Source organism: Tiliqua scincoides, chromosome 1 (assembly GCF_035046505.1).
Source record: "Tiliqua scincoides isolate rTilSci1 chromosome 1, rTilSci1.hap2, whole genome shotgun sequence".
In the NCBI taxonomy this organism is placed as follows: domain Eukaryota; kingdom Metazoa; phylum Chordata; class Lepidosauria; order Squamata; family Scincidae; genus Tiliqua; species Tiliqua scincoides.
In genome coordinates, this window is record NC_089821.1 from 277,549,901 (window position 1) to 277,575,850 (window position 25,950).

Genomic DNA, 25,950 nt, shown 5'->3' on the forward strand with positions numbered 1-25,950 from the left:
CTGCTTTCAAGGCAGGCTCACAAGAGGGGAGATCACACGGGTCTGCCTCTACTCACCCAAGCCCTGTGTTCAGGTCTCCACCTACACTCTCCAGCCCAGTCCAGCTGCGGGGGCAGGAGAGCTGCTCTGTCTTGCAACCCTGAGGCAGCCCATCCCATCAAGGCAGCCAAGCTGCCAAAGGATGGTGGGGAGAAGCCTGGCTGGCTTGTCCACATCTCTCCTGATCCTTCTTTGCCTGCAATCCAAGCCTGCACTCCGCGATTGGCCCCCCCTGAAGGAAGCCTCCAAGTGCAGAGGGAGATCCAGCTGGAAGGCAGCAGCATGCTTTCTGGGGAAACTGCTTTCTTTGCACATGTGCAAGTCGCTCTTAGTTACATCTCAATGCTGGGAAGCTTAAAATGGCAACGTCCAGGCTTTGCCCACTTGCCAAAATGGTGCCACCTAGGTCTTTTGCCATCTTCCAAGATGGCTGCCACCAGCTTCTCGCGACCCATCAGATATCGGATCGCGACCCACCAAGTGGGTCCCGACCCACAATTTGAGAACCACTGTTTTAGGAGATTGAAAACAGTTTTTAAAAGTTAATTCACCTTCTCTACACATTTATGTTTTAAACTACTGAAGAGAAGGCAACGGGAGCTCTTCTTGCATGTGCAACAATGTCTATAGATTCTACACCCAACTGCGGTTTTAATGTTCCATTCAGTTATGATGATCCTGCAGTTGACTGATATGGTATGAGCATCTCATAGTGCCCCAGACTCCATTTTAGGTGCCAGAGAAGCCTTCTCTGGTTCAGAACCACAACTCAGTGGTGGAGCAATTACTTTGCATGCAGAAGACTATTGGGTCCATTGCTGACAGCACCTCTAGGAATGGCTGTGAAAAATTCCTATCTGAGATTCAGTCACTGTTGACAATACTAAGCTAGCTGGACCAATTCTGACTCAACAGGAAGTGGGTTCCTGTGTTCTCTATGAATTCTGCCTGCCCATCTGCTCTCTGGCAATTAAATAGTCATTACTAGGCAGAAATGTGGTTATCCAGCTTGGATGAATGACACCATTCAGTCTTTGCCTAGCTCCAAGTGGCCCAGGATCGAAAGCATGGAAATGTGGACTGGTAAGATGGCAGGATGTGTTAGATTTCTCTAGAAAAAGAACAAAACCAAGAGTTTTCACTACTGAAAACTCTTTCTCAGTCACTTCTTTTCTGCATCTCCTTGACTGCTTAGAAGGCACGTAAGTTTTCTTTGCTGGAGCTGCTCCAGCCTTTGGCTAGAATTGCAACATGTTCAGAGTCATTCAGAACACTAAAATCACTTGGTCACAGGTTCTTACAGAACAATCCTAAGCATGCTCGCTCCAAAGTACACCTCATTCGGTTTAGTAGGGCTTACTCCACAAGACTTGCAACTGACAATATGTGTGCGTGGGATTGCAACTGACTTGCAAGTGTCTTGCCCCAGGATATTATCCTGAGTCAAATGTCATGTTTTTAGCCAGATGTAGAAATACATGCTTTCCTTTTATGTTTTGAGCTCCAAGTGATCTGATTTCTTAATAAACCTTAATAAACTTATTTCTATTAACTGCACTATCGTGCCTATAAGTCTGAAACTCTATGCACTCTGTCAGACTGCATTCTGCTGATACACAGTTGGTTTTGTATGAGAAACAGAGGCATCTAGAATCTTTCACTTTCTGCTCCTGCCAGGTAGTAATGTGTAATGCAAATGGGGAGCTGTGGTAACATCCTATTGTCACAACAGGAGATAAATTATATCAGCCTCCCCCCCATTAAGTATGCTCATGAATAGCGGTGTTTGAAAACAGTGTTACTTTACTCAGAAGTACGCCCATTGTGTTCAGTAAGACTTAGGTTGTAATCCTACTTTACTCACTGGAAACAAACACCTCTACTCATTAATTTACTTCATCCAGTGGTTAATGCAAAGGGGGGGGGGCATAAGAACATAAGAACAGCCCCACTGGATCAGGCCATAGGCCCATCTAGTCCAGCTTCCTGTATCTCACAGCGGCCCACCAAATGCCCCAGGGAGCACACCAGATAACAAGAGACCTCATCCTGGTGCTCTCCCCTACATCTGGCATTCTGACTTAACCCATTCCTAAAATCAGGAGGTTGCGCATACACATCATGGCTTGTACCCCATAATGGATTTTTCCTCCAGAAACTCATCCAATCCACTTTTAAAGGCGTCTAGGCTAGACGCCAGCACCACATCCTGTGGCAAGGAGTTCCACAGACTGACCACGCGCTGAGTAAAGAAATATTTTCTTTTGTCTGTCCTAACCCGCCCAACACTCAATTTTAGTGGATGTCCCCTGGTTCTGGTATTATGTGAGAGTGTAAAGAGCATCTCCCTATCCACTCTGTCCATCCCCTGCATAATTTTGTATGTCTCAATCATGTCCCCCCTCAAGCGTCTCTTTTCTAGGCTGAAGAGGCCCAAACGCCGTAGCCTTTCCTCATAAGGAAGGTGCCCCAGCCCCGTAATCAGCTTAGTCGCTCTCTTTTGCACCTTCTCCATTTCCACTATGTCTTTTTTGAGATGCGGCGACCAGAACTGGACACAATACTCCAGGTGTGGCCTTACCATCGATTTGTACAACGGCATTATAATATGAATATAGACAAAAGACAAAAGGGCAAAAGACAGAATGTACTTAGAAAAGAGCATCAATCTCTAAACATTTGAGAATTGAACCCAAACATGTCAGAGAATAAAAGGACACAAAAGTAAATTAGAAAAGATGGACAAAAAGATGATTCAAGCATAACAAATACAGAAGTCTTAGATTTTAATTGTGATCATTTACACTACACCTGCAAATCTAAAAGCAAAGTTTACAGCTGTTTCCACTGCAATTTTTTGAACAGTTAGAACTTGAGCTGCTTCCCCCCACCCCATCACAATGTTTATCAACCTCTCCAATATCAACTGTGTTGCAACATGTAAGGGTTTCATACAGAATACAGCAAACATTCTCCAACATGGCAATGCACAATTTCCCCCAATGCTGCCAGGTTGGCTCATTGAAAAATGAAGCTCTGAAGCAGTTGCAGTCGCCTCCACATTTAGGATGGAGATACAGTCCCTACTTAGTTTGTAATAGTTAATGGATACGGAGTGCTACAGTACATTATCAATGGTGCTACTTAGCTGCACAGAGAGTTCTGCCAAATTAAACACTTTCTAGTTTTATAAGAAAAGCCAAACTGGTTCTTGTTTGTCTTTTTTTTTTTTTTTTGAAAGGCTTAAGAAAGCATTAAGAGGCCAATATGCGAGTTGAATATTGGAGATGTAGGCAATTCAGATAAATAGTGCACTTAAAACCAGATTGCCACATTCAAGAAAAAATTCAATTCTAAAATACAATCAAGTCTTGGCTCTCTCCCATAAAATGCAAACCCCCGTTCCTCCCAACATGCAAGTCTGTGTAATTTTTGGCAACCAAGGTACACATATGTGGGGACTGGGGGAGTGTCCTATATCTTGCTGAGGTGCAGGGTCACTACATTGAGGCGTCCAGGCCACAGCACAAGGCACTGTGGGATGTGTGAAGAAAAGCAAGTGTGGGTACAACAGAAAATGCTCAGAAGTTCAATATGAAAGCAAGAGACAATCTATTGGAACAGAAATTCCTTTGGCAGATCAACTGTGGCTTAGTACATTCTTCTCGAGAAGAAACAATACTGCAAAATAGCAAGAAAAAAATTAAAATTCAGGTGCTATCAATGGGAAGTATGAGTAATGGGGGCCATCAAGGGCCTCCATCTGGATCATATTCTGATCAATTATCCACTGTTCTCCAGTGGGTAGAATGGAGAGGCTTACTTTTGCACTTTCAAGGTTATATGAGATCATAAAATTGTGTTAGCTCCTGTCCAGAGGTGGACCTGTCTGTGGGCTTCCTCAAGTAGGAAGAGATGGGGTATGCAATCCAAATAGTGCATTGCACTGCACTGCTTGCCCAATTTTCCCCTTCTCCCCACATTCACTTGGTTACAGTCCTAGAAGCCCAGCATGAAAGATCCAGTGCTCTTTCCTGATAGTCTGACTTTCCAAGCACAGACTGGAATTGGTGTACAATTAAGCTTGGTAAGCCTACCTCAGGCTTCTGGCATTTACTTGACCTGGCTGCCCTATAGCATCAGCCATGTGAGTGGAGACATTGTAGCTAAGCAGTGTGGATCAAAGTTAAAGCTCACAACTAAATGTAACCATTGTAGAGAGGAATTGGGGCATGTTCTAGCCTTTACAGATGATACTTTGAAACATAAGCAACTACCTATGTATTGTGGCATAAAATACTCACAGAGAACAGCAAGCTAGAAGGATATTAGTAGATTCAACAATCTCCAGAAACTTCCTAAATGTACAAGAACCAAATTAGCAAACTCTTCTTGATTGTTACGATGAGGCAGCAACTTCAAGCAATTTGTGGAGGTGGATTCTACAAAGGAAAAATCAGGGTGGGAATGCACCCTGGTGGGAACAGCCATGGGAGTTAAGCCAAGTTTAAATTTTTCAAGCAGCCTTATTCTAAATTTAAACCAGGCTTAACAGCCATGCCTTCTTCTAACCAAGCAACTCTGGGTACTGTAGTTCCGTGAAGGCTATAAAAGTCCATTTCAAAGAATTTTCCAGAACCACCTCTAAGACTACAGTTCCCAGAATTCTTTGGTGGAGAATTTGAATGGTGCCTTAAATTCCAGACCATCAAGTAAATACTAAAATCTTGGGCCAAGTGAAGTGGACATTAAGAAGTGGTACTTATCAAAACTGAATTTAAGATTGTTGTTACAGTAGACAACATTCTCATTTCTAACAGCTTCTAAACCATACAGATAACCTGAAACAATAATAAATACTGTACTTACAACTCCCTTTGAACCAAATGCCCTTAAAAAAATACAAAATAAAAGCACCAAAATATTAGCTCTGTTCAAATAGTGCAATCAAGGTCATGAACAACAGCCACCAAGCTTTTGAACAAGCTTTTACATATGAAACAAAATATATTATTACTAAACATTAAAGGAAAAAATCATTTTGAAAGAAAAGCAAAGCAAATTTGAAGGGGAGGATTCATTTCATCCAGTATCCTTGTCGGGCACTGTTTAGAAAAGAGACTGAAACCTAGTTCTGGAAAGATAGGTTCTTCTCACAAGGCCCCTGGATGCTAAGGAGGTGCTAGGATTGCCCAGTCCCATGGGGCAACATCTCATGGGAAGGTGGGGAGCCTGGCAGAGGCAATCTGTGCCTGGTGGCTTAAGGTGGAGCCGGATGTCCTTGGATGCAGCCTTCAGTAAAAGGTCTGAGACCAAACGGGGCGGGGGGGGGGGAACCATGAATGCATCTCCTTCATTCTGGTCCCTCATCCTGGGATGGTATTCATTTCCTTAGAGACCCTGAAGAAGAGTCAAAATTCTTGACTTCAGGTCAGCCTCCCTCTCCAGACCTGGCAACTCAATTGTATGTCATGGTCTCCAACCAGCTCTATCCTTTTTCCAATGCAAAAGGTCGGGCCGGCAGCCTACAGATCTACCCAACAGGACAAATGTTTTAGTTTTCTGGAAAAAAAAGGGTGTCTGGAAAGAGTGTCTCCTGCACTTTTACCTTCTCCAGACCCTGGCACAAATGAGAAATCCTTGCTTCTCCCTTCAGTGCAGTGCACATGCCAGAGGACTGGGGGCACGGAGGAGATTGGTGGCAAGCACAAACAAAGGCGGGTTACTAAGTGAGGCCAGTATTTGTGGGCCTCTGGGAACTAGAGGCCACTTCCAAACTATTTTGCACACCATGATAATATCCTATACCTGGAAGGAAATACAGCAGTTTTTATTCTCAATAAGACACAAGATTAGGAGCCCATTAATAGCACCACTATTGTCAATGCAGGAATTCCCTGCCCATAGCAGTGCTTGGAGGAGAGGGCAAGGCACACTGGGAAGAACACCCAACAACTGTTATTTTCCTGTTCTTCATTTAGAGTTATTCCTCAGTAATTTGGCAGGCTCTAAACAGGACCAAGGTATACCTCACTAGAAATAATTTTGCCACAGCAATACAGACAGCAGGATTCATATTCTAGCCTAAACAAAATATTTACGAAGCTTGCAGTAAAATATCAGCTTCTCAAGACGGCCGTCCTGTGGAGACCAAATCCTTTATATTTTACTGTATCAGTGGTGGCAAAACTTTCACCACCAATTGGTTGAGCTGAGGTGATGAAATGAAACATTCAGTGAATGAAGCTGTTTGTAGTTTAGCTTCTGCAAGGAATAGAAAAGCTGTCAGGTTGGCTGGGATTAAAACCTTATACCAAGGATGGGAAATAAGTCCTGAGGAAGAGATAAGCTAAAAGGACTAGGTGCAGAAGGGCAAGAGAACAAAGTCAGGTGTAGCATACGCAAAGGATTGTTAATGAGAGGAACCTGAAGGATGGGAAGATGAAGGAGGCATGAGAAAGAAAGAGGAGGCTTGGAAGAAGCTTCACATTGCTTAAGATCAGGAGGGACTGTATGCTAGGCAAGTGAGAAGAGAAGGAAGAGTAGTAAGGAACCTCCTTAAGAGACTGGAAGTCTAGAGGAAGTTGGTCAAAGCAAGTCTCTCTCCGCCAGTGAATTTGGAAACCATGGAGAAAAAGCAGTGGAAAAAAGGGTCACCAAAAAGCACAGGCGAATGAATCACAGGTACAGTCACTCAAATACGGGAAAAAATCTTATTTGTAAAACATGTCGAGCAGTAAGAACAGCCATTAATATCTTTTTTAAAAGCCCACACAGCCATTACTATAGCAATCAATTCACAAAGAGGTTCCACTAAAAGATGCAGCTTGAACAGCCACATCAAGTGTTAAATATCTGTTTCCCAGATTAAGGAGGTGTGCACACACACACACACAACCCTGCAGTGCTTAAAGTTAATTCAGTCATAAAGTAAAACTGGTCCAATACTTGGAAAAGGACAATACAGGCAGATCATCTAAGCAAGGCAAAAGTTGGCTTAGACCAGAATACGTCAAACAGAATCTCAATAAGCAGCAAGTTGAAGCTGACATCTCTGCTAGCTAAAAATGCCTCATTTCTCTAACAGAATGGGATGTGGAAAAATTTGTTACGCACTGAGAGAGCCCTTGACTTTCATAACAGGTGACAGGTCCACACAACCAGGGAGATCAAGTCCCAACTTGGGCTTGCAGAGCTTGTGACCCAAGCTGAATACAAAATTATCAGCCAGGAAAGGTGACTTAGCAAGTATTTGTCAATGCTGTCATTTATGGGGTCACATGGCAAAAGACACAGAACATTTGGTTGAGCCCCTAATGGGCCAATTCAGTAGCTTGTGAGTGGAATTCTACAAGCTGGTTAGCCACAGGTTGCAAAGACTTAATTAGAATTCTGTAGCTCCACCGGATGCTCCTCATTGCAGGCTTGGTATTGGTGGAAAAACAATGCAGTGTCTCAGTGACTATAGGTTAAGCCATTTCTGCCCAATGCTTCATATATGCAACAGGGATCAAATGTGTACACCTGTGGGCTGGGCGGAAATGGGTTAAATGTACTTCTGTTTCAAGGTGCCTGTATAAGATGCAGTGCTGTATGCAATACTTGCTCTCCACCCAATGCATAGTAAGCAACTGTTAGGGCACTCCTACTTAAGGGGTCAGCTCAATTGTTTTGGTTTGAATCCCCTGAGTGCTTACTGGCGGAATACTTTGGCCAGCACTAGTCCCCAGAGCTCCAAACCAGTTCAAATATGCAGAGAAAAATGCACACAGTACAGCCCTTCAAGACTGTACCACTTCTGGCTGCAGGTGAGAAAATGACATGTCTGAAGGTTTCCTCCACAACAGGAATGCCCTGCCAGCAGAGAGCTAAGATGCCATGGTAGCTTTCCACAGGCAACACAAGCGCAAGTAGCGTTCAAACACAAAATTCTCTTCGAGCAATATGAAGTGATATGGTCTAGGGAGGGTTGCACCATGTGTGCTATTTTACGTATCTGAAAGGGCTCACAATAGAGATCATAATGCAATCTGTATTGCTGGCCTGTTGCTTGCAGTTGAGCAGAGAGCCAGAAAATAAGGAAAAGATTCACCCTGTTGAAGACCCTACTCACTCATTGCCCTGTGCCATGCTGAATCAGCAGCAGCAGAGGCTGATGTTTTGGTTTGAGACTTACGGCACAAACCAAGTCAAAATACACTGTGTCTAAACCAGGAACAGAAAGGTGCATTTTAGGGAAGTACTAGGTCATGCAAATATTGAACACATTTTGTTGAGTTCCACATGAACTAGCTTCTCCTCCCTCTCTCTCTCCCCCCCCCCCCCAAGCCAAAGCTTTTCCCATGAATCATACAAATGAGGTTCAGTAGTGGTTAAGAGCCAGAGCTGAGCCTGAAACTGTACACCATTTATTCAAGGTGGCAGAAATGCTGGGAAAGGACAGGTGACTGAATTAAATTAAGAGTTTGCTCCTGTAAACAAAACAAAATGCCATTTGCAACAGAAGAATTAACTCTAGTGTCAAGTGAGGAATTTAGAAGCATAAAGGTTGAACCAGGTTGCTCCAAAAAGGAGCATCAGCGCATGCAAGTCTTATCTGTGTTTAGTGCTTAGTGCAGTGGTGGCCTGCCCAACAGAGGAGGAACCACCTGGCCCACAACCTCCGCATGGCATCAGGGGCTCTCCGGCATCCCTTCATCCTGTGTACTGTCATCGGTCTCCAGCTCTGCGAGCTGCCGCCTCAGCAGGTTGACTTTCACTTGAAGTTCCTTGTTGTACTTTATGATGTTAATCATTTCTTCATAGGACTCATCCAGAAACTTGGAGGACCGGTTCCAGCGGAGGAAGACCCCTGGTGCAGTGAAGAAGAAACAGAAGGGTGCTTAAAAGGTGCTTAAAACAGAAGGCTGTTTAAAAGAAGAATGAACCATCACGGCTGCTTTCCCTCCAAATGAAGCTGGCTATCTCTTGAAGTCATCCTCAGAGGCCCTTCTCCAGGTGCCCCCTTTTAATATTAGGTGGGTGAGAACTGAAATCTTTCCTGTGGTGTCACCTCAAAGTACAGAACTTTTCCCACCCCTGTTGTGTCTGCCAGACACAATTTCTGTTCTCTTTAGGTGCCAAAACAAGCCTGTTCTACTTACTTGGGCCTCAACAACATGGAGGACCTCCCTATCCCTCTGTATTCTGTTTGGTCTTAAGTTCCCCTTATGGTTGTAGCTTTATAGTTTTACTACTTTTGTTAGCGGCATCATTTTGATTTTGAACTGATGTTTATCATCATTTTAAATTTTCTATAAGCCATCCTGGGAGCTTTTTAAAGTCAAAGGTGAAGTGTAGATTTTTTAAGGCAAATAACCCCCCCCCCCCCCCGGTTGGGTAATATAGTGGGCTTAATCTGCTTCCTATATTTAGGAATAGAATTTACATCCCCATCTGATGCCTCCAAAGCCATTATTAGTCCCTTGCATCTTACACTGGGAGACCAGATAATTCCACCTAGATCAGGGGTGCTCACACTTTTTTGGCTCGAGAGCTACTTTGAAACCCAGCAAGGCCCGGAGATCTACCAGAGTTTTTTTTACAATGTTCGCGCCATCATAACATATAACGTGTTCAATGTATGTTGGTGTACCTTGAGCCCCACTGAGTATAACAGGACTTACTCCTGAGTAGACATGCCTAGGATTAGGCTGTGAGGCTGCAATCCTAGCCACACGTAACTGGGAGTAAGCCCCATTGAGTACAATGGGCCTTACTCCCGGCGTTTCCTCCCAGAGGCACCTGAAGGGGGGGGGTCGGCACTCCGCGATCTACTCATTTTGCCTCGCGATCTACCGGTAGATCACGATCCACCTATTGAGCACCCCTGACCTAGATGTTTACTTGATAGAACCCAACACTGACACTGTGTTTAGGTGGGATGCAAGAGCTCAGCTGAATGAACTACTCAGCACAGGGAAGAAAGTCTGGTTCTGCCATTTTGATGGCTCACAGAAACCTCCCTTTCTATAAGCAAAGGAAGCTGAAAGTTTGTTATGCTCACCTGTTCCTTCTCTTTCCTTGCACTAGCAGGGAAGAGAACCCAGGCATGTTATGTTTGGTCTTGTTCTTCTATCATTACCTCTCCAGCAGCTAGTCATCTTCAGCAGCTGGAAGGAGGGGTTTTATGGCAGACTAGGTATGATTTCTTCAGTCTCCTCCAGTTATCTTTGCCTATACACCTGGTTTGAGGGTCTCAATGAGTGAAGCCATACTGCTTTTCACAGAGCAAGCATAACACAGAATGTTCTCAGCCTTGGCAACAGGAACAGCCGGTATTAACCACTTGACATATATTAGATTGTGGTTATTACAACTTTGTGAGGTAGGGTAGTGGTATGTTCCCTATGGAACAAAACCAGCGGATTTCATTATCTGCGGGATTCCTTATCCATGGGTGTTCCTGGAATGGAAACCCTGTGGATAATGCGGGAGGCCCTGTATTTTAATTTGCCTCTAAATGACGCCTTCATATGAAAAGTCCAACAGATTCAAGACGCTGCTGCCCACTGTTAATGCAGCATCATTCTGCCTTCCTTGGTTACCTAGTCACTTCCTTTCTGATTCAAAGTTCTGGTTCTTGTGCCATAATGTCCTTGAGTTACAGACACTAAGAACAGAACCTACTCCCCATGGCTTCCCCAGACCCTCCAAACGTCACTTCCTGTCTTTTCGTAAAACCAGAAGTTACCTTCCAAGGCCTCCCATGCGTGGCTTCTCCAGCCCTCAGAACATACTCCAGAGGTGAGAGGAGCACAGCTCCCCTCACCTCCAGAGGATCCATGTGGGTTTGACCTGCAGGTTTGGGGACCCGACGATACTGAGATCTGCTGGTCCCAAATCTGCAGATAAAGCAGACCCACTGTAGTCCAGACTGGTGTGTCTTGACCAGGAGAGGATGCAGATGATACAGCAGGCCAAGCTGGCAGAAGCACACTGCCATGGCCACCACCTAGACATCTAGGTGGATTACCACACCAAATATTTCTTCCCAGCTGTAGACCTGCTCAGAGCCGACATACCTTCCCAGAGCTGTAGGCTCTGTGGTGCAACAGAAGGCCAGATGACCAAACTGTTGGCCTCAAAGAGAGGATTCTTGAACCTGCTGAGCTCTTCAGGCCGATTCACCCAGGACCACAGAGACATTGTCTTCTGAGGCAGCTTGAGCTTGCACCTGGCAGAGAGATCAGCAGTAACTGTATGTTCTTTCAAAGAAAAACACTGTAGTCACCTGTGCTGTTTCCTTGGTGGATCCTAAGGTTCTGAAAGACATGCAGACTACCTCTGTTCTGTTTACCACCAAAGCAGAGAGAAAAATAAGCTTCATGAAGATACTTCCTGTGACAAATTTGTACACAGAGTTGCACTGAAACTTCAACCAAACCAAAATTCAAAGAGAATGGGAAGGGTTACTCTTGAAGAGGTCACTCAAGGAATTTTGAGGGAAGACAAGAGTCTTTTGAATACTTGCTGGATAAGGGAAGGGTCCCGATATTACACATAAACCCTTGTTCTTGCTCTAGGAAAAAGGAAGTGTGTCTAAGGAATCATTCCCCTTTGAAGAGCTGCTGATTCTAGTACCTAAGCTCTGTGAAAATTAGTTGAATGGGATCCTCAGCAGCCCTTCCCAAGAGACCCCTGTCCACCAGAGCAAGATTTTCCTTTCATTTTCTTTCCACCTGGATGTGTCATGTCTTTTTTTAGATTGCAGGCTTGAGGGGAAGTATTGTGTCATTTCTAATTTTTATAGCAGGTGCCGGTGTCAGTATTTTATAAATACGTTATGACTGCTGCCTCTCTTGACAACAGCTTGTTAGGCTAGTTCCTTCCACAGATGAATGGCCATTTGTGATGAATTACAAAGAATAATGAGGGAAGCACAGTTGTGACAAACAGGATGCTTCATATAAGCCAGGAGTCACAAAATGCACTCATAAAAGTGATTCCCTTCCCACAGACAAGCAGCACAAGGATCAGATGTGGATTGCAAGGGTGGTGTGATGGCACCTGGTCAAGATACTTTTAAAGGGGATTAAACAGATTTATGGAGCAAATATCCATCACATGTTTCAAGTCATGATTATATGCAACCTCTGTGCTTTAGATGTAGTCTGTCTCCTAATGCCAGATGCATCTGGTGGGCCACTGTGAGATACAGAAAGTTGGACTAGATGGCCCCTTGGCCGGATCCAGCAGCTCTTCTTCTTAGGTTCTTAAGTAATTTCTTGGCAGGGCTTATGACTAGGCAGTTGTGTTAAGTTTTATTATTTTAATCTGCCTCTAATTACAAGTGCTTTTTGTATCCATTCAAACTTTGCCAGTCTCTTTTTAGGCCTCTCTTTGCTTTATAAACTCTTGCTATTTTGACAGGTTGCATGCCTGTTCCTTTCTAGCTAAGAGTGATGGCCCCTTTCTCCCTGACAGACCGCTCAGGGCCAGGAATACAAGGGCAAGTGTGGGTGCAGAAGAGTGGGGTCACTCTTAGCGGCTTCCTAGATCACTCTTGCAGGAGCCAGCTTCCATGCTGAACAAACCCTGCTATATTAGAAGAACTCCTCTATTTACTTTCTCCATACCAAGCATGATTTCAATCACTTCCATTATGCCTCCCCTTAGACAACTTTTTTCTAAATTTTAAAAACTTCAAATGCTTTTGGTGCAAGACCCCAGCTCCATAAAGGTCCACACAAAAGGCATAAGTACTGTTGACCTTTATGTGCAAACACATAATTTTTTTAAAGGAGAAAAGAGTAAAAAATAGCATCTTCTAGAAACAGAGTTCCTCTGCCATTTTCTAAGCAAGCAAAAGGGCCGTTTCACATAAATCATCCCATAAACTAGCTGAGAGGTTCCCTCTAGTGGTTGGAAAGAAAAGAACATGTGGGCTAGCAGGCTTTTTGCTCTTCTGAGATATAACCTAGACATTTCTACAAGATCCAAGATGCACCCTGCTGATTGGTTAACCGACAGACTCGAGAACAAATCTATGTGATAGGATAAAATCCCTCTCAAATAAAGATCACAGGTTGCTCTTTAAAGGTTCTGAGTACAGGATACAAGGTCAGACCACCAAGACACAGAGGCCATACCCTCACCTTCCAAAGCCCTAGTCCTGGTGGCAGGCCACATGTAGGAAGCTCCAGGGTCAATCTGCAGAATCTCCACTTTATAAGCAAAGAGGAAGCAGGCGCTGAGAAAATGTCTTGCCCAGGCCTTGCTAGTCAAAGTACACAATGCTAACTGGATGGCCCAACTCTGTGAGAGCAACTTCTCATGTCAATAGTGACTTGAAATGTATTTCAAACCTCAGAGAGTAAGGCGGCCTACTGTAGCTTACAGATCTACATTCTGCACAGTGCAGCTGTGACTCTCTAGTTCTCAGTATCCCATCTACCCAATCTCCAGAACAATCACTCGATTACCTTTCATTTTCATTGTTGCCCAGAAAAGTGCCAAACTGGGAGGCATAGGAATGTTCAAAGAGCATGATGAGGAAGTGATAGTTGAACTCAAAGGAGCAAGGGAACTGGCGCAGGATCTGCCAGACACAGTCCAGGAAGAGGAGGAAAACCGGCGCCTCCCATTTCTGCTTGCTGTTCGAGTAGGCTGACTGGGCACAGCGCTGCTGGAAAGGGTGACCAGCCTGTCGGAACAGGGAACATCCAATGACACAGGAAAGGAAAAAGGTAGGCTTTGTAGCACAGGAACCCAAACAAATTCTGCATCATGAAAGTTCTGCATTCTGCAAACCATATACCTTTAACTAAGGTTTCTAATCAGTCAAAGAGAGATGAAATACTTGTACCAGTTTTTTATTTCTATAGAGCCAACATGCTTGGTACTTTGCAAAGCACCAGACAGGTTGGCAACATAAAACTGGACACAAGTTAGGCAACAGAGGAAAGGGATGAAGATGAAAGCAGGGATGAACAGGGGAAGAATGCGTGCCTTTCAGTTATGTGTATTATGCTTAGTTACAGTGAGGAATGGGACCCAAGGTGTTAATTTTGAACAGCCAGAGCAGAAATTGCCAAGAAGGAGAAAGATTCTTAGAGTGCTTGCTTAGAAGGTTGGTTAAAAAGGAACTGGGAATGCAGAGTTCATGGTTATGCTTACACATTGGATTAGATATTTCGAAGGAAGGGAAAAGTCAACAAGAGCAGGGTATGTTATGAACAAGAGAATTTCTAGTGTACTAGATTTGATATATACTTATCCAAATGTACCCATGAAGTTGTCAATATTTTGATTTTGATATATACTGAATAATCTGTCTTAGATCAATGATGCAAATAAATAAATCTCTTACAGACATAAATATGTACTCTACATGCTGCCTTTCTTCCATCATGGTGCTCAAGACAGTATACATGGGGCGCCCGGGTGATCTCCTATCTAGGCTCTGACATAGACCTAAACCTGCTTAGCTTCAGCAAAGTGGCTTTGCCAGACCAATGAATATTTGATATGCGGTAGAGTGACTTAGATATTTGCAATGGATTTTTTTAATGATCAAAAAGAATGAATCTGTGAAAAAAATCCTGGAAAAGGGTAGTTATTTTCCCTTATAAAATGTTAATTCAAAGCAGGTTTTGCCTACATTTGCTGGGTTTGCTAAGTGTAGAAAAGGGGAAAAAAACTATAGAGGAAACCAGAGTCCTGCTTCTTAAATATCCAGCTGCACTCAACACCCCCGCCCCTCCATACACACACTGTTTCTCCTGGCATTGCCCACAGACTTTAAGTTGATAGTCACAGTCTGAAGGACTAGAAACTTGTATTAAGACGAGAAGAAATCCAGCTTCTCAGAATACTAAATTTGGGGCCTGACCAAATTGTGAGAATGGAAGGGGTGCTGCTTCCATGCCCTACTTGTAGGCTGCTTGGAAATGTAACACTGAATGGGCAATTCAACTTGGTCCAATCCAGAAGAGCCCTTCTTTGGTTCTTCAGCATAGCTCATACTTGCTACTTGCACAGTAATCACCCATTAAGGAGCACCTTGCACTCCTTAATTACATGTGCACTAATCTTTTCCTCTTATGTTGCCTTACAAACCACCAACTTCTGACAGATCAAAAATAAGCCCAGGCACAATGGAAGGCCTCTTGCACATGTCTTTTAATGTTACGGTACCAGCAGCAGTGAGACTTTTAAGCTGACTGCAGTGAGTTGGCAGCTGCCTCCAAAAGAGGCCAATGCATGAATATACGCAACTGTTTCCAGCCAGTGACTGCTCTGCAAAGACTGTCACATTATATCATAGAATGACTGACTGCATTGAAGGGATGTAGCCAAGTGCAAAACTGCTGATCAGGCGGAAGGGTGCTAAATGTAGTGCAAGGAATACAAACAGCCACATATTATCAAAATGCGAGACAAAGACGACTAGGGTAACTTCACAGCTGGTGGACATTTGCTGTCCACCTTGGAGAGAAACACTACTTTGTACAGCAATTGTCAGCCCTTGCCTATAAAAAATTCTGGACACATGTAGCCAGGACCTAACCACACCAGCTTGGCAGTCAGGCTTCCCAAATGAGTGAGCACAGGGTAGCAGTTAACTCACAGCACAATCTTATTGTGTCTAAGTGCCATCGCAAATGTCCCATAAAGCATGTTTATAACAACTTGCATATAAGAAGCACTAGTGGGAAGACTTTTGCCAGCCTGCTGCACTGCATCTAGATGAAAGGCCACCGGTAAAGTGCTGAGCAGTGCAGGGGCTGACGGTGGGCGGGGGAAGGCAGAACAGAAGTGAGAAGGGATGTAACAGGGCAGAACAGAGAGTGAGACAGGCCCAGCAGGGAGGTGAGATCAGTGGAGGTGGCTTATGCCATATCCTAACCCGCTTATGTCCTTCCTGAGCCTTTGGGCCTCACATGGGACTTCCTAGTTCGCCAGCTGGAACAGATCTGAGAAGCCCTGTTAGGCAGGCTGGGGCTTTACCTGGCATAAGGGAACACATGACTATAAAGCAAGATTGCACACATTCATGGAGGATGCTGGTTAATTGGAATGCTGCGGTCTAATGTTGCTCTTAGCTACTCCACCAGTTTAGTTTTGTACTGCACTGCACAATTTCTCTTATGAGGAAAGGCTACAGCATGTGGGGCTCTTTAGCCTATAAAGAAACTGTCTGCTAGGGGACATGACTAAGGCATATTAAAATATGCATGGGATGGATAAAGTGGATAGGAGAAAGTTCTTTTCCCTCTCACACAACACCAGAACCAGAGGACATTCACTAAAATTGACTGGAGAGAGAGTTAGAACAGACAAAAATAAATACTTCTTTATCCAGCATGTAATTTGTGGAACTCCCTCCTATAGGTTCTGGAGATGGCAACTGAAGGACATCAAAACATGTCATCTGCCACTGAGCTGTGTACGCAGATGTCACACAAGCATTTGCTAACCAGAGGCTCTTACCTGCAACCACTCCCTTTCAACCAGAGCTTCAAAGCCACGTATGGTCCTGCATCTTGGGTCCAAGATAATCTGAGCTATGGAGGTCACCTGTAGTGTTGAATCAGTTCCTTCAGTCCCATGAACCAAGACGGATGCTCCCTCCCTGCGAAAAACCAGGACAATATCAGATATACCTCCAGTCATACGCTTAAACCAGGGCAGCAGAGTATTGGAGCAGAGACCCAGGCTCAAATCCCTACAGCCTTGAAACTCAACAGGGTGGCCTTAAGCCAGTTTATTGTTTGACTATTTTTCTTCATTGCTTCTCTGACAGGTTTCTACAGCAGGGTACAATCTCAAAAAAATAAAAACAGCCAAAACATCACATGAACAAATGCTGCCAGACCAGACAATTCTAAAGCATTCCCAAATGCCTGTGCAATTTTACTACAGTGAAAAGAAATGTCTTCATGTGATGCATAATTAACAATGGAATTCACTCCATCAATATACAAAACTGGTCAACGGTTCAGGGTGCTTTAACAGGGGGAGCTGACAATTTAGTCAGTGTATCACTTAAGGAAGTTTCTTGAAACTGCAGTTTCAGAGGCACTTAAATACTGACACAGTTGGCTCATTATCTACAAAAGTTGATCCCTATGATCCTGGAGGTGCCTGAGCAGTTACGCATATCTTTTGAACATATCTTGTTACTGAACCATTTTGGATGGGAATATTGGGGTGTATAATACATATACGGGGTATATAAAATGATATTTTGTACATGAATGAATTATTGGGATATATGAAGGATCTGCTGGATACAAATGGGACACAAATTTTGTTCAAAACAAAAGCGTTTAATTACAATCAAATAATTATCCCTTCTCTCTTTCTCTCCCCCCCCCAACTTTTTGGCAGGGAACGGGGTGGGCATGAAATTGGGGGTTTGTATGTTTATTAGAAAACTCAAATACACTTGAAAATGTTTTGTTTTAAAAGATCTGATGCTTGCAAATGACTTTGAACTTGTATCTTTTTTGTGTGTCTAGTGTGTATATTTTTCCATGTTAGCATATGCTGGGAATGCTTCATTTCTTTAACTGGTAGAGGCAATTTCTTAACTAAGCTTACATATTACAGACAAGCAGATAGAGACAAGTTTGTTCACACCTTGTTTTTACATATTAATCATTGGAATATGAGTTTAGAAGATAATATTTATCCATTTTGTTTATTCCCTTGTTTCGAAAGCAGAGCTAGTGACATCACAGTGTACTTATATAGAAATCAATGGACATTTAACATTTTTTCCTTTATGAATACTTGCATAGATATATTTGTGTTTGAACATTCTCTGTGTATATGCTTATTTTTTGACAATAAAATAAAAATTGGAAGACAGTTTTCTGAAAAGGAAGTGGATGACTCCATGCAGGACATGTTTAGCAACAGCAATTAGCAGTGACAGGTAAAGGAGTGTCCATGCCTGGATGGAGCATGTCTTTGAACATGAGATGCTGAGAACAACCAGAAGGGCCCTGCTCATGTACTTCCCCATAGGCATCTGGTTGGCCCCTACTGCAAGGGGAATAATGGACTTAATGGATCTTTGTTCTGATCCAAAACTCACCTGTAAGTTCTTACTAATTCCTTTAAAACTAAAAGCAAATCAGCCTGGAGGATCACCTTTCATCCAACACTCTGCTCCCAATCAATCCCAATTCCAATCCTGGAGACAGTATCTTGGTACCAAGCAAAGATACACAAGGGAGTTTACCTGTCAACACACTGAGCAGCCAAGCAAGCTGTGGTTAGAATCTCCTTGATATGGGTCAGCCAGTTGGAAGCCTCCAGCTTGCTCAGCCACCGGTCCATATTATGAGACTGGTCATTGCAGGCTTCTACAAGTTTGATGAGACTCTCCTGCAGAATATTGTACCTATGATGAGGAAGAATACAAGCATATGCAGCTGTTTTATACTAAGTCAGACCAATGATCCATCTAGCTTAGTATTGCCAAAGCCAGTGGTTCTCACAGATTTAGCACTGAGACCCACCTTTCAGAATGAGAATCTGCCAGGACCCACCAGAAGTGATGTCATGACCAGAAGTTACATCATCAAGCAGGAAAATTTAACAATCCTAAGCTGCAGTCCTACCCACACTTACCCAGAAGTCCCATTTACTATCATTGTTAAAAGAATATACCGTATTTTTCGCTCCATAAGACGCACTTCCCCCCCCCCCAAAAGTGGGGGGGAAGTGTGTGCGTCTTATGGAGCGAATACTGCAAAAACAAACAAACAAACAAAAAAAAACCTCCGCCCCGACCCTGGCCCTGCCCCCTGCCCGCTCGCTCTGCTCGGCTTCCCCGGGCAGTCAGAGGCTGAGCTGGCCGTGGGGCTCCTGCCTTCCCTCAGCGCCTGTGGCAGCGCCGGATGGAGCCCAAGCTCTTGAGAATTAAGTCTCAGAGTCACTGGGGCTCACTCCTAGGAAAGCGTGGGGGGGGGTGGCAGTATCGCTGCCCAATCCTGTGCATGCCTACTCTGAAGTAAGTCCCATTAGAGTCAGGCGGGCTTACTCCCAGGAAAGCCTCTCTCTCCCCCCCCCCAAGCCTGGAGCATCACAGCCTCTCTTTCCCCCCACCCCAAGCCTGGAGCATCACATCCTCTCTCCCCCCAAGCCTGGAGCATCACAGCTTCTCTCTTCCCCCCCCAAGCCTGGAGCATCACAGACTCTTGCTCCCCCCCCCCAAGCCTAGAGCATCACAGCCTCTCTTTTTCCCCACCCCAAGCCTGGAGCATCACAACTTCTCTGCAACACAAACACTTCCCCCCCCTCTCTCACACACAGATGCTCTGCCCCCCCCACACTCACACAGCAGGGGAGGGGCGCTTTCACTCACCTCATCCAGCATCTGAATGTAAGCCCCCCCCCCCCCAATCACAAAGAAAAAACTGTCTCCTTGGTCAGAATGCCAGTGTTTGCTTATTGCACAAGCCCCAGGTAAGGCTAGGTTCCCACCATAAATCCAGAGGTTTGTTGTGTCTTGAGAATTCAAGTTGTGGTTGGACTTTCCACTTGTTCATTTGTATTGGAATCACGGAAGAACTGGCGAGGAGGTAGACGTGGTGTCAGCAGTGGCCCCTTTAAGGGTAAGGCCTGGGCATCCAGCAGAGTGTGCTGCACAGCTGCAGCCACTGGAAGGCAACAGGGCCCTCAGGGATATAAGGAGTACCTGAGGCAGAAAGGGTTTGTGGGTTTTGAAGGAGTGCAGGTTGGAGGTAAGAGAGGAGACTGACTGGGTTTATTGAATTTGGAATCTGACTGTGGATTGTGACTGGACTTGGATACCCTGACGGATTTGACTAACCTACTTGGAACCTGACCTTGGACTGTAATTTGGCTTATTGGCTCTGGACTCTGATTTGGTAACTCTGATTGATGGGACTGATTTACTTGGCATCTGGAACTGGACTCACTTTTGCTTGCTGCACTGATGAATTGCACAAGGGGGACTGATCAGCCTTAAGCGGGCACGAGGCCCAGTGGATTGGAATTTGGCAGAACATCATTGTAGCAGAAAGATAATGTGATCCCCTATTTGTGCGCACCTGCTTTTGTGAGCTTCATAAATTCTGACTCTAGCGATGATGAGTTCTTGGGGTTTCCAGAAAACTAGAGTACTCAAACCTTTAAGTCTCTCCATTTGTTAATGACAGTGATAATGGTTCTTAATGCCACTGTTGACTGCTGTTCACTTTACATGGTTCAAATGTTCTGTTATAGCTTAATATTTTATTACACTATTTGGTTCAGAATATTTTTTTCCTGTTTTCCTCCTCTAAAAACTAGGTGCGTCTTATGGTCAGGTGGGTCTTATGGAGCGAAAAATACGGTACATAGCATATTCATAGCTTGTTACAAGTATAGGTCTAACATTTCCCCAACTGCAGTCACATAGCATGGTAGCATCAAACCTAATAAAAATAAAATATTGAAATGAATGGGGACCCACCTGAAATTAGCTTGCGACCCACCTTGTGGGTCCCAACCCATAGTTTGAGAAACACTGGCCTAAGCCATTGTTTCTCAAACTGTGGGTCAAGACCCACTAGGTGGGTTGTGAACCAATTTCAGGTGGGTTCCCTTCATTTCAATGTGTATTATTTTTAATATATTAGATTTGATGCTACCATGGTATGTGACTGCATTTGGGGAAATGCTACAGATCTGTACTTTTAACAGGCTGCTTGTATATATGCTCTTAACAATGATAGTTCATGGGGCTTAGTCCCAGGTAACAGTGGATAGGATTGCAGGTTCTTCTTAATTTTAAACAAATGCTTAAACTTTAAACTTTTAATTTATCACTTCCAGGTTAATGACATCTCTTCTGGTGGGTCCTGACATTGTCATTCTAAAAAGTGGATCCTAGTGCTAAAAAGTTTGAGAACCACTGGCCTAAGCAATAGTGGACCAGGAGGTCAATGCAGGAAGAAGGGGAACAAAGACAAAGGCAGAATGGAGGGGGTAGAACACCACACAGATCTCTGCCTTTCCAAGTTTAAAGATCTTTTATAAACCTCTGAATACGCTTTAATCTGCCTCACCTGCCATTCCGCTGATCCTGCTCTAAGCTTTTGTATGCACTTACTGTTTTGACTCTTTAATTATGTCAAAACACTGAGAGGTTTTACCTGAAGAGCACAGTAGGACTTTCTCAGGAGATCTGATTCAGGCCAAACGCTCTTTGCACTCCAGTCTTGACGTAAAGCAGAACTGAAGGAGAAGGGAGAAACTTCCTTTCTCTGAAGGGACTTTCTGCTTTGAAGGACACTGTGATCCACACTGACTGGTTTTTGTCATTTGTTTACTACCTCTGGGCAATACCATCTTATCTGAGCAACAAGGATAGTTTTAAGTCTATTTGCATTGCACTCCACCCTGGTTGGCAGTGCAGAGCCAGAGATAAGGGCAAGCCGGAACCTAAACTGCATAACCCTTTGGAACTGCTAATATTGCATTAACTAGGAATTCCACAGTCTGAAGCAGGAGATCCTGAACAGAGGTAGCATTTGATAGCACCTGCTAAAGTATGGAGAGGGACAACCCATGCCCCCACTTTGGCCTGCAGTACAATTGCACATCCTTCCGCTTTGATGCTTACAGGGATGCTAGATCCTGAACACTAGCTATTATACTTCCTTCTGACATGGCACATGTAACACATGAATGCATATGTGCAATACACAAAGAAATACAAGAGCACGGATTGGTATTGTGGGAGCTACTATGGGTCCTCGCTCACAGAACAGCAGCATGGCAAACAGTGGGGAAGCAGCAGTATCTCTCAGGAGGCAGGCTGGAGAAGCTCAGGGGGTTTGGTGGATGGGGCTGAAGTGATAAGGTGCATAGGCCATTTACTGAGAAAATGGGATGTAAGAAAGGATTTTAAAAAGAAGTAAGAGCAGGCACATTACAAAAATCAGTCCCAATTGCTTGCCACTAGAGAAAAGCTAAAACTCACCTACAAGGCTGCTGAATCAGACAACGGATGGTATGGTCCCGGACTACAAGCCCAATTCTGTCCACTCTGACTGGTAACACCTCTCCAAGGTCTTGTCAAGCACTGCTACCCAATTCCCCTTTTGACTGAAGAGGAGGAGGACTGAGTCTAGAATGTGCCACATGTAGTACAGGTGTTCTGCCACCAAGTCATACCCTCCTTCCACCCAAGAGGGAATAGGCAGGACATGAATAGGAGTGCAATGTCTACTAAGGACCCATAAACAAAACTAACATATGGGTACAAGAATCATGACATCTATTCCAAGTGGTTCATTTTGTGCCTTTCACAGCACACACTTTTACTACCTCATACAGGAAATACATAGCTCAGAGACAGAACATCTGCTCAGCATGCAAAAGGACCCATATTCAGCTCTGGGCATCCCCCAGTCAAGGGATCTCACTTAGCATGACTGGGAAAGAACATTTTCTGCTTCCGAGAGCCACTACTAGTTGAAGCAGAATGTCCTGGGCTAGCGGAACTGATGGTCCAACTCCACAGAAAGGGAGCTTTTATGAAGAGCCAGACTTCTATGGTAGAGCAAATGCTTTTCTCCAAGGAGTTTGAGGTGGCATGCATAGTTTCTCCTCCCCACCTTGTGCACAACAGCCTCACAACCACCCTGTGAGGCAGTTAGGTGAGAAACAGCTACTAGTTCAAAGTCACCTAGCTACCTTCATGGATAGAAAGAGATTTGAACCCAAGTCTCCCTGATTTAAGCCCAATATTCAAGCTGCTACACCAGACTGGCTCCCCTTGACGTTTGTCTCTAAAAGTGGGATTAGTATACTGCTAAGTATTCTTTTCAGTTGGTTTGCTCTTCAATCTCATCCACTCCCCACTTACCTTAAAAACAGCTTTAACATGATCACAGTGGGTTGTATCTCACTTGCTCACCTCTCAATGCACTTATGAATCCTCCGCCACTGGGGATAATGCACCTCCTGCTCAAAGCCTCCACCTTTGGCCCGGGCTTGCTGCGCTATGTTCAGAGAACGTGTGTCGATGATATAGCCACGCTTGCCTGCCCTCAAAGTGGCATTGATCAACTTCTCATCTTCCTTACAGCGTCTCCCATTGGTACCTGTGAGCGGTTGACTACTACGCATCATAACCTAGGAGGGCAACAGCCAGGGAGTACGTGTGAAGCATCTTGAACACTACACAAACATCAAATAACTTATGAACTTACCCCTGAGCTCACATAGGGGCACTACAAAAACACCAAGTAACATATGAACTTACCCCTGCACTCAGGTTAAATATCAGAGGGCCTGCTGCCTCATATCCCTGCAACTGCCAATGGGCATCTGAGACAGAGCCTTTTGATCTAAGCACCTAAGCTTTGCAAAGAACCCCCTTGGAAGGTCCACCAGTTTCAATGTGGCTCAGCTTCCAGGAGGCCAAGATCTGGCTTTCCAAGCAAACCTTTGGGCTCAATTATGGTTGAGCTCGTGATGCACTAGTTGCTTAGAATGCTGGGGATCAGTTTTAAATTTCTGTGCTTGGGAAACTGGTGTACTGTTCTATATCATGAGCCCCTTTGAGAAGGCAGCGTGAGGGAGGTCTGCTCAGGTGGAAAGCTGGATAGAAACAATTGAATAAATATGCTTTTTCACATCTGGTTCATCATAGCCCCCACCCCCATGAGACACAGCTCCTCTTGCCTGAAATGCCATTCAGACACCAACTTACCATCCCGTTTTTCTTGTGATAATAGCTGAGGACTGGGAAGCGTCCACCATGGCGAAATGCAGCAACTTTCCAAAGAGATTCATCGTCAATTGATTTAGGGACAGTGACGATTGGTGGGTAAGAGGGGCAGATGGAGAAATCTTTGTTGACATAGCTTAATCGCCATTCATTTGTCTGTGGAGAAAATGAATACACATGACCTGACAAATCCTAGATAGATCAGAAAACATGAACTTCTGGCATTTTAGTCCATCAAGTTCCAGGAAATGAGGCCTCCAAGGACTTGGGATTTCTACCCTATGAACAGAAGTCCTTTCCTTTGTCCATTTTTATAAAGTTCACTCTTGGAGAGATGCTTCATCAATTATGCTCCTGGGTTTTCCATACCACTAGTGAGCAGTGTGTAAGTTGGTCACAGATTTGGCTTTGAACAAATCCAGGGTACATCGATCTGGCCGAGTTTATTCTGCAATCATAGAGTGCAGCATTCCAAAGACTGCAGATATGATACAAACATGGATGCAACATAAGCAGCTTCAGGAGATGGGAATTTGGATCTTTCACACCCTTGCCTCCAGCCTCTTTTTCATCTAAAAACATCCCAGGAGGGGTACAATTCATATAAATTATTGAAAAAATTTAAAATACATTATGAAAAATTGCCACATATATAATACTTAAGGCCACAATTAAATTATCCACACACCATTAAAATATCTGCACATCAGTTTAAAATGTCTGGGAGAGAAGTTCTCATTCTGTCATTAAATTCCACCAAGGAAGCGGCAAGGCAGCTTTCTCCAGGAACCAGTCCCAAAGAAGCAGCGCCACCACCACCAATCTTCCCTACCTCCCCAGTTCTCATACCATGCAAGGCAGAAACCTGGGACAAGCCCTCTCTGACTAGTCCCATGCAGACCTCCCTGTTCTTTGAGACTTACTACTGAACTGAGAAGCTCGAACTCCCTCTCAGGCAAGAAGGAATGCCAGCCATCTTCAACGACTTCAAACATGGGCCGGTAAAAGAACGGATACATCAAGGCAATGGAATCTAAAGTGGACAAAGCCTGCAGGAGGCAAACAGAACAGGTATACACACAGAGTCACCAGGTTAGCAACAAAGCCCTTTTCCTCCAAAGGCTTCTCATAGAGCCACATCACTCAGGAAACACCCCCCCCCCCCGAAAGAGTTCCTCCTCTCATGTCCTACTTGTGAACTCCCCAGGGGGCATTCAGCTGGTCAAGATCAGAAGCAGGATGCTGGACTCCATGGATCTCTAGCCTATCCAGCAGGGCTCATCTTATATTTGGAACATTATGTTCCTGAGCTCTGGCTCTTCCCAACCCTTAGCCCAGTGGTATTCAAACTGGGGCATCACACCTGTGCGTCCTGGCCTCTGCCCCCTTAGGGGGCAGGGGCAGCCAGGAGACAGGGGGAAGGCAGCGGCGCGATCCACAGGATTGCGCCACTCAGGGGGGCTGCAGGGGCTTGGGTGCACTTGCCCAAGCCTCCTGCAGCCTCCCAGGGGTGCGGGGAGCCCAGGGGTGTGGGGAGCCCAGGTCAGGAAAAGGGAAAGCAGAGCAATCGTGCCCTGCTCCGCAAAACCAGAAGCGGAGCATGATCGCTCCGCTTTCCCTTCTGACAGGACTGTAGGGACTGGGGTGCACCTTCCAGTCCCTGCAGCAGCCGTCCCTGTGTGGGGGGAGCCCTGCGCGAGCACCTGCAGGGTGCCCCAGGTCAGGGAAAGGGAAAGTGGGGCGATTGCGCTCTGCTTCCGCTTTTGCAAAGGCAGAGCAGATCATCCCACTCTCCCTTTCCCTGAGCTGGGGCGCCCTGCAGGCACTCGCGCAGGGCTCCCCACACACAGGGACAGCTACTGCAGGGACTGGAGGGTGCACCCCAGTCCCTGTAGCCCCCTGAGCAACGCGATCCTGAGGATCGTGTCGCTGCCTTCCCCCTGCCCCTGCCGCCTCCCCCCTGCCCCAGCAAAGACTTACTGTGGGTTTCAAACTCCCAGAGAGTTTGAAAACCGCAGCCTTAACCTATTGCCACTGCACCTACACTTTCTGCTGCTCCCAATGCCTGTTGGCCCCCTGCTGCCAATCACGATGCTCCTTTAGGATACTGTGCACATAGGTACAGTATAGTATGAAAACACGGCAGCCAGCAGAAGCACGGCCATTATGAG

At 44.9% G+C, this 25,950-nt stretch overlaps 1 protein-coding gene across 1 annotated transcript in view; it reads right to left on the reverse strand.

The window, feature by feature from the left end:
• Positions 1–2,808: 2,808 nt before the first annotated feature.
• The window catches only part of MTMR9 (myotubularin related protein 9), a 33,053-nt gene continuing 9,911 nt past the window's right edge, over positions 2,809–25,950 (reverse strand). The window contains exons 4-11 of the mRNA XM_066626447.1: positions 24,703–24,828; positions 23,762–23,935; positions 22,964–23,181; positions 18,272–18,433; positions 16,513–16,654; positions 13,503–13,723; positions 11,103–11,254; positions 2,809–8,890 (exon numbers count right to left, since the gene is read on the reverse strand). Of these exons, the coding sequence (XP_066482544.1) occupies positions 8,712–8,890; positions 11,103–11,254; positions 13,503–13,723; positions 16,513–16,654; positions 18,272–18,433; positions 22,964–23,181; positions 23,762–23,935; positions 24,703–24,828 (1,374 nt within the window). The 3' untranslated portion in view covers positions 2,809–8,711. The remainder of the gene's footprint in view (positions 8,891–11,102; positions 11,255–13,502; positions 13,724–16,512; positions 16,655–18,271; positions 18,434–22,963; positions 23,182–23,761; positions 23,936–24,702; positions 24,829–25,950) is intronic.